This window comes from Rhea americana, unplaced genomic scaffold (assembly GCF_003343005.1).
Source record: "Rhea americana isolate MKP2758 unplaced genomic scaffold, rheAme1 scaffold_281, whole genome shotgun sequence".
In the NCBI taxonomy this organism is placed as follows: Eukaryota; Metazoa; Chordata; class Aves; order Rheiformes; family Rheidae; genus Rhea; species Rhea americana.
The window spans coordinates 705,482-719,740 of NW_028186403.1; the positions used below are offsets into that span (position 1 = coordinate 705,482).

The following is a 14,259-nucleotide window of genomic DNA, read 5'->3' on the forward strand; positions in this document are numbered from 1 at the left end:
GGCAAATGTCTAATAGTTGTGGTGCTTTTGGCTAGCACTGTTTGTACACTAGGAATCCTGTGCAAATGCTGTTCTAGACTGATTATATTATGCAAAACCTATTGTGCACTATTGTTCAGATTCCAGCTTTTTTCTCCCCTATATTTCCATGACCTTCTCTTTGTCTGTTGCCTGTTACCAGGCAGGATTCGGATAACTGCCTGCCGATTGGCTAACTTTTTTTAACAGCTCTTGGGCTGCTCCTATGAGCAGACGGTTATAGGCTAATCTGTAACAGCTATGCTAATACCTTCCTTTGTTGCTTTAGAGCTGCGATCTCTCTGCAGAATTAAAAAAAAATGTAGGGAAGGAACAGGAAAACTCTGATTGGCTGAACGAGCAGTCCTTCGTGTATTCTTAGCTATGTTGGCGCATTTTGGTTTTTGCCGTGTATGTTTGGTCATGAGAATCTGCAGTTATGATTGGAGAGAGGTTCCTCTCGTAGTGAGATATATATCACTTTCAAGCCTAAAATGAAAAAGGAGAAGGAAATTATCGTAAGTGATATTTAAACAAATATACGCAATGTTTGTATGTATTGGTGTTTCAAAATTGATTATCATTTTGGTGAACCTTTTTTAAAGAAAAGAAAAGAAAACCCAAAGCCTACTACCTTATTTACTGAATTTAACCCTTTTACACTTCGCTTTATAGTCATTTTGTACTGTGACGTACATGTCTTCCCTTGAAATAAAAGATGCTCTTTCATTGGCTTGGCACCTTTGCAACTTGTTTCTTTGTTGCAAGTTGGTCACCTAGTGCATAAAAACTGGAAAACGCCCAAGCTTCATATCAGGGAAGTGTACACCAAGTGTAGGTAAACTGTGTTAATTCTTAAATATGTAAGGAGCCTATTCAGATGGATTCTTTTAAAAATGTTTTAAATGTCTTGTTTGTGCAAGACTAAAATTAATGCAACCTGCTCTAGAGTTCCTCTCTGCAAGGCTACCTCCTTACCCCTTTTTAAGGATGAAAGGCAGATATTTTAAGATGACTTCTGATTGGCTTGCACTGATAGACCAAACCTGTCTGAACTGGTTTGTGATTTATTTGTTTCGTATTTGACTCAGCTCTTATGTGAGATCTGTTAMTTGGCTGCAGTGTGCTCCCTTGTGGGTATGACTGGAAGTTGAATGCCTTAAGTCTTGTCTGCAGTGATACATGATACTTAGCTGTTATCAAGTGTTTAATTTTCATCTTTTAATCTCTTTTATGCTTACAGTTTTGTCATTTATAATAGCTTTTATTGGATGCTTTTTGGTTGTAAAAGATGATTTGCGTGAGTGGGTTGAAAATATGCATGTTACTTGAGTAACCATTTAATAATGGAATTTTTTAAGGAGCCTTTTTTTTTTCTTATGGGTTCATTGTCAAAATATATTAGAGTTCTTTGTTGTAAGAAAAGAGTAAAGATGCATGAATTAAAAAATATTCTGATGTTTGATTGTAAAAGACATTGGCAAGTTGAAAAGGTGCTGTCTTTCTATTTACTGTATTTTCTTATATTAAAAACATGAAAGATTGAAATTATTAAGGAAATTAGAGCATGTAAATATATTTTCAGTTTTACTTTTAAGTTTCATTCTATGATTACAAAAGTGTGAATCATTTATGAACTTTAGGCTGTAAATTAATATATTTTTTGGTCACAGCAAAAGTAGAATTTAGAATTTTGTAACTTAAGGACTTTAAAATTCTGGATAATGTTCATAAAAGAAAGTATTGTAATCGGGGGATAAAATACTCATCTCTAATTAAAATACAAAGACCCCTTATCCTAGCACTGCTTTTAGTGAAAGACAGTTTTGTTAGCTGATGGCCTTTATGGTCTCTTGAAGTTGTTCAAGGTCAGCCGAACTTGGGATTTTCTGTTTTTTTTTTCAAATTGACTCTAAAAGAAATAGTTACATAGCTATGTACATTTTGTAGGGTATTATATGCATGAATCTTAAATGTGTTGATCATGCTGTGTTACACGACAGGCTGATAAGTACTTTTGCAGTGGTGTGAAAAAAATTGCTTTTCATTTTAAGCTCTTGGGAGGAAGGAAAAAGATGCTTTCAAAAACTGCACACATGCTTTTGAAATATTCAGGTATTTCCATGTGCTTACGGTAACTTTAGGTTGGGACTAAAAGTATTTTATATTCCTTTCTGAAGAAGTTTGAAGATACTGTATTTAGCATGTAAGCACCTTTAGAATGATACTAACAAGTCACCTGGAATTTGTATGTCATCTGACTTGAAATAGTTACATGATGAGAGAACATTTTCTAAAAAATAGTAAGCTGTTTTTTCAAATCAATGTTTCTATAAATATTATATTTTGCTCCCACTAGTGGCAATGCAGTAACAGACAATCTTGTTCAGAAACTCTTGTTCAGACTGGCAGAAATGCGTCTGTTGATGGTACTATTGAGAATCTAAACACAGCTGATGCAGTCTGTGAAAATTTGCCTCATCTACTGCTGAGGTGTGAATTAAAGTGTTATTTAAGCACCATGGATTACTCAAATATGAGGAATAAAGATTGTCATGCAGAAGAGAACTGAAGTAATGTATAAGGGGTTCTGAATATTATGTTAATTAGAAATAAAAAAGAAGGAAAAAAACTTATTTTTTAATCATATCTCTTTCTATTTTGCCTATATTTTTTGATAGCCACGGGTTACAAAGCCTGATAGTTACAAAGAACAGTATTTCATGATTGTAAGGTTTAGCATTTATCTTGATCATTGAATTCATATGACTGGTTCTGTTATCTTGGAATATTCGATTTGGGAATGTAGAAGTATTAAATAATGTTGTTCAGAAAAGGTTGCTTATAAAGAAACTAGGAAGGATCCAGCAGAGGACTACCAAACTGATCAGCAGCCTAGAGCATGTGTCCTATGAAGAGCAGCTTAAGGGAGCTTGACTACTATAATTTGCCAAAGAAAAGGCAATGGGACAATCTAATAGCTGCCTAGTAGTTATAGGACAAGTTGGTTGCAAAAAGGGTGGAGCCAAACTGCTCTTGTAGTGTTGGATGGTACAAAGGAACAGTGGCCATGAGTTGTTGTATGTAGCATGGAAGTTCAAGCTGGGAATTAGGATTTTTTTTTTGAGGAGGAGGAGGAGGATAAATGCAGCACTGGAACAAGTTACTCAAAGGTTGTGGAATCTGTATTGTAAACCTGTCTTTTTAAGACCTGGCTGTACAGCTGACCTGACCTAGTGATAGTTGGTGATAGTCCTTTTCAAGTGGGAAGCTGGATTAGATGACCTACAGAGGTCTCTTCCAACCAGTGTTTCTGTGATTCTTTTGATTCTTGTATACAACTAACTGTAGCTGATCAGAAATTCAGGGAAGTAATAGTCTGTGATATGTCCTRCAGTTGTCTTTTCTTTAATTATTCCAAGATTAAGGAGATCCAAGAGACCTATTAAAGCATGACACGACTTCTTCACAGCATGCATATTTCTTTCTGATGGAAACTGTAGCAAGTGACAAGGATGGTAATTGTTTGCATTTCATCGTGGCATACAATCAAAGAATGGCCAAAGTGCATTCCCGCACCAAGGAGTGGGAGGTGCTCTCTCCTCTAGTTTTAGATTATATTGCTTGTTTAGTTTAGAGTGCTGTAGCGGTAAAAGATCTTTTGAATGTAGTTTGATCTCAGTGAAGGTAAAATCAAAGTTTAAGATACAAGAATTCTAGAGGATACAAGGATATTTTCAATTTCAATTGGATTTTGTTATTGTGCAGATTAAGAATTCTTCCCTCTCATATTTATACTCTTAAATTGCCAAAGATGTTTTTAATTTGCTCCTTTTGCTTTGCTTAAACTCTTAAATAATGTAAAACATTAAGGTACATTGCATTTGAAATACTTGCCTCTYTTTTGAATAAGACAAGCCTGGGGTCTCATTGATGTTATTCCTATAAAATTGTTATGCAGATATATTATTTGGCACCTGTAGATTATCACCATACATCAAAATTCTGCGAATCATGCCCATCCCGCTGCCCAAAGTATACTTCTCTATCAGATCTAGAATTTTGTAATAAAGGAACTTGGTATCCTATGTTATTTAGAACAGTGTTAGCAAACTATTGTTGCTGCTGCCTTTAGGACTTTAGGACTAATGGATTGACCAGATTTTCAGGTAAAGTGAGGACTGGGACTTTTAAAAATGTATTTGATATCTGATATCTGAAAGATTTGCCATTGTTGCTGTAGAGCATAGCTCAGACTTCAAAGAATTTCTTTATTTTGATGGACTTTTGGTAGTAGATTTATAGTGTTGCTTTTAAATCAGCTGCCATTTTGCACTGCTTACCATTCCACACAACCACTCTCCAGAGTCACTGCCCAGAGTTAGGAACGACTGAGTAGTTGATTAATCAGCTCATGGACAGCTAAAGCTTTATATAATGTGATGTATTAGCTTGAACTGGAATAGATGTTGGCATCTTCCTCAGCTGATGCAGCTTAATGTGCCTCAAACCCTTAAGCCTTTGATTCTCACAGCTAAACTGGTGCACTTGGTCAGTGAGAATAAGCATATTTTAAATTACTAAGATGTTTAAATGAGTAATCTATATAACTCATGCTTTCTTGTTAACAAACACACAATTTAATGGTACAGATTTCTTTCTTTTTTTTTTAAATGATATTTTGGTGTCAGCCTTTCAACATTCTTATTCCATAAAGGTATTGTAACAATATTGCATACTGCAGCTAGTTGTGTTGCTAACACATGATGCAGTCTCTAAGTACCTGGGAGTCTGGGGCCTAAAGGAGAGTGTGACATATTTGAAAGGTCTAGACATATTTGTTGGGTTTGATACTTGAACTTTACTAATACTGTGTTTCAATCAAAATACTTAATTTTRTATCCCAACTGGAAAGGTAGAATGCAGTAGTTACACTTTCATTCACAATGCTAAGAAACTGATGTTTATTTGGGAGAGCTAGAAAACAAACTATTAAGTACTAAAAATGGATCCTTCTGCATAATAATTCTGCTATTTCATGGGTATAAACCTTTATAATCTTTATATGAAATTTCATTTAAGCACCAAATAACTGCCTGGTTTTTAATTCTCTCAAATTGAGTATTTACATATTTTGGGGTACAATTAACTCTTCTTCCATACAATTTTGAAATCGTTATTGTAGCTGGAAAGATACTTTACAAAATAGCATACTACATGAACTGTGAGTTGCAGAAAAAAATCCAGAGCAATGCCCAATAGTGGCTTGTGGGGGGGGGGAGTATCCTTATGTCCTTATTCCCAGCAAATCCCATTATCTTTAACTTTTTAAAAAATGTATAGTAATAACTCTTAAATAGTGTTACTAAAGTGCTTTTTTATTTTTGAGAAAAATTTAAAAAGTTGTGTCCTGATTAGGAGTAATTTATGGTGATACAGTAACTTTAGTAGAGCTAAATCTGTTAGCATTATCTGGCTCAAGATCTTAATGAGTTTTATTTAAGGTATAGAGGGATTCTGAACTTCCTTAAGGTATAGAGTAATTCTTAACTTCTTGTCTTAATTAGATATTATATATGATCTTTTAAAACTGAGTCTTAAGAGTAGATGATATCCACCAAAATAAAAATAAGTTTGTGTTAGAATTCCTGTGAAATTTTCTTTGTTGTATAAAGAGGAATTTAATAAAAACAAATACAAAGATGACTTTGATGTATTTCAGCAAAACTATAATATAAATTTTACCTTCTGAGGTAAAACTGGATTTAACTCCATTTATTAGTTGATGTTTAGTAAGCTTTAAAAGTAGAATTTTCAAATGGCTATTTATAATTCTTCTTACTGTTTGCGTGAGTAACTGGAATGAATAAGAGGATATGGAGGGCAAGAAATTCAGGTTTTTTTGAAAAAGGAAATTGTTAGTCACCTACAAAATTGCAGGTTTTATGAGCGTAAATAGGTAAGTCTTAGGAAAAGACAAGATTGCAAATTGAACAGAAGTGCTCTTAAAAAGTTTAGCTAACTAGTATACTGAATATAGAGGGTAAAGGCCTGTTTTTGTCTATATGGGGGAAAATGCATCTTAGCAATGATACAAATTCAGAAATTCTTTCAAGTTATTAAAGTTTTCTATAAGTAACTTGATATAAATATTTTGCCCCTCATTTCAGGATTTATTGATATATTTGAAAGTAGTTTGTTTTAGAAGAAGTAGGTATCAGCTCATAAGCAGGAACATTTCTTGTGTGTTTTAGGAGAAGAGAAGGTGCTGGCTCTTAAGTTAGCCCAATATCTGTTTTCCATTAGAAACCTCAGTAAGTGGCTCTGCCATAAATAATACTCTGAGCCTGCTGGTCTAAAATGGTTTGTCATAATACTACTACTTAATATAATTAAAGTAATAATGTGATCCTAGTGATCTTTACATAAATGTATTTGTTCAACAAATAAAGACGGTATTTTTGTGGGGGCGTAAGAACAAAAGWAGTGTTTTGTCCAGTGTTTCACTTTTTTATAGAAGTTAATGGTTAAACCAGTTTGCTTTAACTTGTGCTAATTGCAACTTAGAGCTGTGCATTTTCGTTGGAGCACTTACAATAAACTGTATCTTCACAATTCTTATTAATTTTTTTTGAGGGTCAAGATGGATAGCACAGATGAACCTCAAAAAAAAGTCTTCAAAGCACGAAAAACAATGAGAGTAAGTGATCGACAACAACTTGAGGCTGTCTATAAGGTTAAAGAGGAGCTTTTGAAGACAACTGAAGTTAAACTGTTAAATGGAAAGCATGAGAATGGAGATTCTGATTTAAATTCTCCTTTAAGCAATACAGACTGTGTGGAGGACAAAAGGGAAGTTAATGGACTGGTGGATTTGTGTCTTAACTCTGAAGAAGGAAGAACAGATTCTGAGGAAATTACTGATGTTAAAAGCCCTGAAAGCAGGGCAGAGAGTGTAGTCAATGATCTAGCATCTAAACCTCAAACGTTATCTCCAGAGAACATTATTTCTGAGCAAGATCAAGATACGGATGATACAGTTTTAGCCTGTGAGACTGAAAATGGAGTGCATGGTAGCAATAAAAACAACTTCCATGAAGAAAATAATACAAAAGATCATTTGGACCAAAGAAGGAGTGACATCCCATCAGAAGGTGAAAGTAAATYAAGCTGTGATATCAGTGACTCTTCTGAAGAAAAAAGCGAAATAAATGACTTAACTATTAGTTCTGATTTACCTGTTGAAGAAAAGAAGACTGAAGAAGTGACTACTGAAGATGCTGTTGGAGAAGAAGCAATCTCTAGCAGTATGGAAGCTGATCAGGAACTAAAGGATGAAGGGGATGACATTGCAGATCTTTCAGAAACCACCGTTGAGAAGACAGTAGATGAGCCAAGTGAGAGTATCTTGGAGAATACAGACTCTATGGAAACAGATGAAATTATTCCAATTTTGGAAAAACTTGCCCCTGCTGAAGATGAACTGAGCTGTTTTTCTAAAAATTCCCTGCTTCCAGTGGATGATACATCCCCAGATTTAGAAGAGAAAATGGACAACTCTTTGGGTTCACCATCCAAGCAAGAAAGTAATGAAAATCTGCCTAAAGAGGCATTCTTAGTACTGTCTGATGAAGAGGATCCCTGTGATGAGAAGGAAGAAGGTGCTGAAGTTATACTAACAAACAAGCCAAGTCTTCCAGGTAAGACTTCTTTAAATTAGTAGTTTTCATTCAGATCTTGGATTTTGTTCATTTCTCCCTTAAAACAGCACACTTGTGGCATGTTTTTAAACTGATAATTTCAGGGATATTTTGGCAAGTTTATGTGGGCTTTTCCTCCAAAGAACTGTTTTGACAGGTTTTTGTAACGGATGGTGGTAAGATATATTCAATGATGAACTCTTTTAAATTTTACCGGTACTCTTTCAGTTCGCCGATGTATGCATTTATTGTTTAATTAGCTTTGCAAATATCAAATATACAACATGGAAAGCATTAAAATCATATTTTAGTACAGACAGGCTCTTAACTGTTGCAGAAAGATAGCCAGCAGCTGTTAGCAGCATCTTACCSTGGAATAAGTTAAAGGAGTAGGATTAGCTTTGTTTTTTGCTATACTAATTTTTGAGCATTTTTCTCACCCACTTCTATTCCTGAAAAGGGAAAAAAGGAGATACTAAAATAAGTTTTATTACTTTATTATACACAGGTGAAAAATCTAACAGTATTTCAAGTGAAACCCTTCATTTCTTCCACTTTTCTCTGTAATTAATTTGAGTGTGCTTTTCTGACCTGAGGGCAGAGTGCCTYCTCAGCAGGTTTGCTGATGATACCATATTGAGAGGAGTGGCTGATACACCAGAGGCCTGTGCTGCCCTTCAGAGACCTGGACAGGCTAGAGAGGTGGGCAGAGAGCAAGCTCATGAGGTTCAACAAGGGCAAGTGCAGGGTCCTGCACCTAGGGAAAAATAACCCTAGGCACCAGTACAGGCTGTGGGCTGACCTTCTGGAAAGCAGCTCTGCAGAGAAAGACCTGGGAGTGCTGGTGGACGACAAGTTGACTATGAGCCAGCAATGTGCCCTTGTGGCCAGGAAGGCCAATGGTCTCCTGGGGTGCATTAGGAAGAGTGTTGGAGAGAGTCCAGCATAGGGCTACAGGGATGATCAGAGGGCTGGAGCACCTGCCCTATGAGGAATGGCTGCGAGAGCTGTTTAGCCTGGAGAAGAGAAGATTGAGGGGGGATCTTATCTATGTGTATAAGTACCTGAAGGGAGGGTGTTGAGATGGTGGGGCTAAACTATTTTCAGTAGTGTCCGACAACAGGGCAAGAGGCAGCGAGCACAAACAGAGCCACAGGAAGTTCCACCTGAATAGGGAAAATCTTTTTTTACTGTGAGAGTGACAGAGTACTAGAACAGGTTGCCCAGAGAGGTGGTGGCATCTCCTTCTCTGAAGATATTCAAAACCTACCTGGATGTGATCCTGTGCAATGTGCTGTAGGTGACCCTGCTTGAGCAGGCAGATCGGACTAAATGATCTCCAGAGGTCCCTTCCAACCTCARCCATTCTTCGATTCTTTGATTCTGTAATATTAGTGAGGCTAAGTAGCTAGGTAAAGAATGTCACTAGAAAGCTTTCTTCAAAGGGACAGTAGAAACTTTTTTTCTCCCAAGTAGAGTTAGCAAATGTAACAGCTGTGTTGACACTTCTCTTTAAGAGAAGTGAAGCTCTTTAAGAAAATGAGTACATGGACAAGGAAGATCTGATTGATATATTTGAATTATTTTGGAAATCCAAATAGAAGTGATTTCTCACCATAACTTAAGGAACTTGAACTGCTTTGGGATAAGAAGGAAAGTCCTCATGCAAGGATAATTCTTTGAAGGATGATAAGTAAATGCACAGGGATCTGTTCCAGAGTCTGTGCTATGCAACACAATTCATAGATTATCTTAAAGAAGACAGTGAATAGCAAGGTGACAGTTTGCTGATAGCAATGTAGAACTGCAGAAGAATCTTCTGAGTGACTGGGCCATAACAATAGAAGATGGAATTCACTGTAGTTAAATGCAGAGTGATACGTATGAGGAAAAGAGTTATGGACCTGTTTAGCCTGGAGAAAAGAAGACTGAGAGGGGATCTTACCCATTTATACAAATATCTTAAGGGAGAATGTCAGGAGGACGAGGCCAGACTTTTTTTCAGTGATGCCCAGTGAGAGGACAAGAGGCTAYGGGCACAAACTGAAACACAGGAAGTGAGGGTGACAGAGCCCAGATCAGGTTGCCCAGAGAAGTTATGGAGTCCTGTTCTCTGGAGACACTCAAAAGCTGTCTGGACATGATCCTGTGCAACATGCTCTAGGTGGTCCTGCTTGAGCAGGGAGGTTGGACTAGATGATCTCCAGAGGTCCCTTTCAACCTCAACCATTCTGTGATAATTACAACCTGATAGGAAGATAAACTGACTCATTACATGGGAACAATCCTCCAGGATGATATTAGGTAGTGCTGTGATTACATTAATTCAGTAGCAGTTGAAGAAGGCAAATAAGAGTGCTAGGAATACATTCAGAAATAGAGAAAATCACAATGGCGTTGAATAAGTCAGCGGGACACCAATCTCTTAAATTGCCTAATTCTGTTTCCCTTCCTGATCTTAAGGAGTATGTCATAGAACTGTAAAAAGTACATGGAGGAACAACAGGGAAGATCATAGAATCACAGAGTAATTTACATTAGCCTCTGTTCCAACTTCCTGCTGAAAACTGGTCCTGTTAGATCAGATGGCTCAGGGACCTTGGCAGTTTACTTTTGAGCATTTCTTAGGATGGATATCCCACAGCTTCTTCACTGGGCAACCTAATATTTGGTCAGCCTCAAGGGGAAAAAGTTTCTCCTTATATCTAATTGGAATTTTTTGTGTTCCAACTCATGTTCATTGTGTCCTTTTTACTGTGCACCTTCCAAAGCAGTGGCTCTGTTTTTTCCATACCCTCCTATTAGGTAGTCAGTGATCTCAATTAACCATCTCTTCTTAAGGCTGAGGAAACCCAGTTCTCCCATCCACTTCTCAAATAGTGTGTGTAGCTGTCCAATCCCATGACCTTCTTGTTGGCCCCCTGCTGTTTTTGCTATAGGTTGTCAGTGTCTTTCTAGTACTGAGGATTCCAAAACGAGACAGTGTTCCAGAGCAATTTCTCAAATGCTGAACAAAGGGAAAGAATCATTTTCCTTGTCTGGTGGCTATGTGCTTGCTAATACAGCCTGGACTCTATATTGTTGATCTCAGCTCTGAGCCCAGCGATCCAACCAATTTCCACCCACCTTATCATCTGCACATTATCTCACATTGACTTGGCTACAAGGATACTGTGGGAGACCATGTCAAAGGCCTTGCCAAAGTTGGGTAATAAATGACAACTACTGCTTTCCCCTTGTTCATATAGCCAGTCAGCACATCATCAGAAACTTCCACATTGATCAGACATGATTTGCGCCTGATGTATGTCCAAACTAGTTGTTCCCAGTCACCTCTCATTCGTGTACCTGGAAACAGCTTCCTGGGAGGATTTTCTCCATGATCTTCCAAGCACCCTGTGTGAGACTGACCAGATTGTAGTTCCTCTGGATCCTTCTCCTTGCCCTCCCTGAAGATGACTGTGGTATTTTTTCCAGTCACCAGGCACTTCACTTGATTGCAGTCATCTTCCAAAGGTGGTAGAGAGTGGCCTCACAGTGCAGTCAGCTGGCTCCCTCAGCACCCTTGAGTGCTCCCTAGTTTTACATCCTTGACTGTGGTAACACTTCCCTCTGCTCATTAGTTCAGGGATATGGTGAGGAATGTCACCAGTGACAACAGAGGCAGAATAGTCATTAAGCATCTCAGCCTTTCCCATGTCTTTGGACATTCAGTCCCCTGCTCCAATGACCTGTGGGCCCACACTTTCTTTAGTTTTTGTTTTGCAAGCAGTGTACTTGGAGAAGCCTGTCTTGTTGCCCTTCACGTTCCTCGCTGCAGTTCCAGCTAAGCTTTGGCTTTTCTTACTACAATCCTGCATGGCTGGGCAATGTCTCTATATTCCTCTTGCTTCCTCCTCCTATCCAATTGCTCTTCAAATTTGAGCTCTGTCAGTTTCCTGTGCACCAGCATTGGCCTTCTGCCACACTTGCTCAACTTTCTGCACACTGAAGCAGACTGTTCTGGTGCTTTGAGGAGGTTGTGCTTGAAGAGCAACCAGTTCTCCTGGGCCCCTTTGCCCTCCAGGTCAGTCTCCTGTGGGATCCTGCCAAGCGGATCACTGAACAAGGTGAAATCTGCTCTCCTGAAGGCCAAGGCTTTAATGCAACTATTTGTCCTGCTCATGTGTCTCAGGACTTCTAAATTCATGGTTGTTGCAGCCAACRCTACCTGTGATCTTTATATCCTGCGTTGGTTCTTTTTTATTTTCAAGCAACAAACACAGCAGAACATCTCTCCTAATTGATTTATCAATCACCTATGTCAAGAAATTATTTTCAGTACACTTCAGGAGCTGCTTGGCTCGCTTACGCCTGACTGTATTGCCATGAGTATACCCATACCAGACTCCATTGACTTGCTCTTCTTGATCAGATGGTCTCTAATGGGCATCTACCACATAACCTGTGTTACTCTGTCCTCTTGTCCTTGCCCACAGGCTGTGACTAGCTCATCACCTGTCCCAAGGCAGAGTTCTGGGCACTCTTCTGCATAGAGCACAACCATTCCTAACCCTTTTCCAGCTTGTCTTTCCTCAGGGGCCTATGTCCTTCCAGTGGACTAGTCTAGTCATTTGAGACAGCATGTGTCTGTAATCCAAATGAAATTGTAACTCTGCAGCCTTGTAGGGACTAGTGATTTCTCCTGTTTATTTCCTCTGGTGCCCACATTTGTTCATGGGTAGTTGAGATGAACCCCTTGGTAATGCCACTTTCACAAGGAATGTGCACTTTCGCCGTCATGCTTTTTTTCACGTTTTCTTACTGACTTCCATACCTTTACTTCAAGTTATGATAACCTATTCCCTAGCATACTTAGTTTTAAGCCTTTCTCAATAGGTCAGCGAGCCTGTTTGCAGAGACGCTTTTGTTAACGTTTGTCAGATAGATCCTGTCTGTGCAGGGAATCCTTGATCCTCAGAGRTTCCCATGGTCAGAGAAGTCGAAACTTTGCCTGCAATACCTGTCATTCAACCAGATGTTGACCTGCTAGATCTGTGCAGTCCTGCTGGAGCTTTTGCCTCCTCACTGGAAGAATTGGTGATAACACCATCTGGATATTCATACCTTTTACCATTTCTACCAGTGCTCCATCATCCGTCCTGATATGCTTAGAGTTGCTTCTGGCAGCATGATGGATGCCCATGTGGTTGAGCATTGTTTCAACAAGATTAAGGGCCAGATGAGCTTTGGTAGTCTCTTTGCAATATTGGGAATCTGGGTCCTCAGAAAGTAGCAAATGTCCTGAGACATCAGATCAGATTGATAGATGGGTACCTTCTGCAGGAGGGAGTCTCTGATTATCATCAGTCTCTTCTTTATGCAGACAGTTGGTTAGATTCAGCTGGCTCTGCTGCCTTCCTTGACAGAGTCTGTTCCTCTTTCCTGATTTCCTAGGGCACTATGTTAGTAATTACAGATTTGCAGGCCTTATTCTGTTGCTAGAAGTCACAGGCTTCTGAGCTCCTCTGTTTTGAGTCTTCATTCACTGCTCCTCTGAGCACAGTATCTAGCTATYGCTCCTTCCTTGCACTGTGGGTCTTGGGCTTTTGTCTCCACAGGTAGACTATCCTGATTACACATATTCAGCTCACCACCTTCTACTGTTTCTTCACTTGCTGACTTATGCTATATCAGAGATGCAACTTCTATAGAAGGGTTGACTGTATAAACTAGGATTTTTCTGCTTGTAAAGGAGATGGAGGAGGGCTGTGACAGGGATCTACCAGTCACAAGCGGCATGGGTAAAATGAATAAAGAATGAATATTTAATATCTCTTCCTCTACAAGAACTAGGTGTATCAAATGGAGGGAGTAGAGGGAGGGAGGAAACAGAATCAAAGTATTCAAGAGGAGATAGTTTTCCATGTGATGAATGATTAGCCATTGGAAGTCTGTGCAATAGAACATCATGGCTGCTAGAAGTCTGCTGTGCTCTGCAGTTGATTGGATTTCCATGGAAGAAGAATCTGTTGAGGGTTGTCAGACACTAGAAGCCTAAACTCTTGGAGGTCTTTAAGGAGTCCTTTTTTTCAAAAGGTTGAGGGATTTTTCTGGGATATTGTAACACTGTACTTTTCTCCCCCTTATATTCTTTCTCAATTTCCTAGGCATCTGCTGTTGACATGATGATGTTGGAGACAGGATTCTGGATTAGGTGAACTGCTAAGTTTTGTCTAGTGCATCTGTGGCTATGTTTTTTTTCTGTCTATTCTACCCTCCACCCCTCTCCCCCAAACTGCTAGCACTTTGGGTGTATTCTAGACACCTTGATTCTAGGCTTTTCTACAGTACTGATAACTTATACCCTGCAGGTATAGTTTTTTGTCTACTGGTTACTGATATTTTTTGACTAATAGTCTGAAGTCTAGTAGCGTAGACAAGTACACCTGTCAAAAATAAACAAAGTGCTTAACACTTAAAATGATACAGCTTGTTGTCTAGAAAGCAGTGTCTGAAGAGAACTTGAGAGCATGTGAATGGCAGATAAACAACTGAGCAT

General features: G+C 38.6%; 1 protein-coding gene across 14 annotated transcripts in view; it reads left to right on the forward strand.

Moving 5' to 3' along the window:
• Positions 1-14,259, forward strand: part of ATF7IP (activating transcription factor 7 interacting protein) — a 114,433-nt gene that overhangs the window by 48,348 nt on the left and 51,826 nt on the right. For all 14 annotated transcript variants that reach the window (XM_085308784.1, XM_085308785.1, XM_085308786.1 and 11 more), the window contains exon 2: positions 6,655-7,718. In XM_085308784.1, the coding sequence (XP_085164910.1) occupies positions 6,662-7,718 (1,057 nt within the window). In that variant the 5' untranslated portion in view covers positions 6,655-6,661. The remainder of the gene's footprint in view (positions 1-6,654; positions 7,719-14,259) is intronic.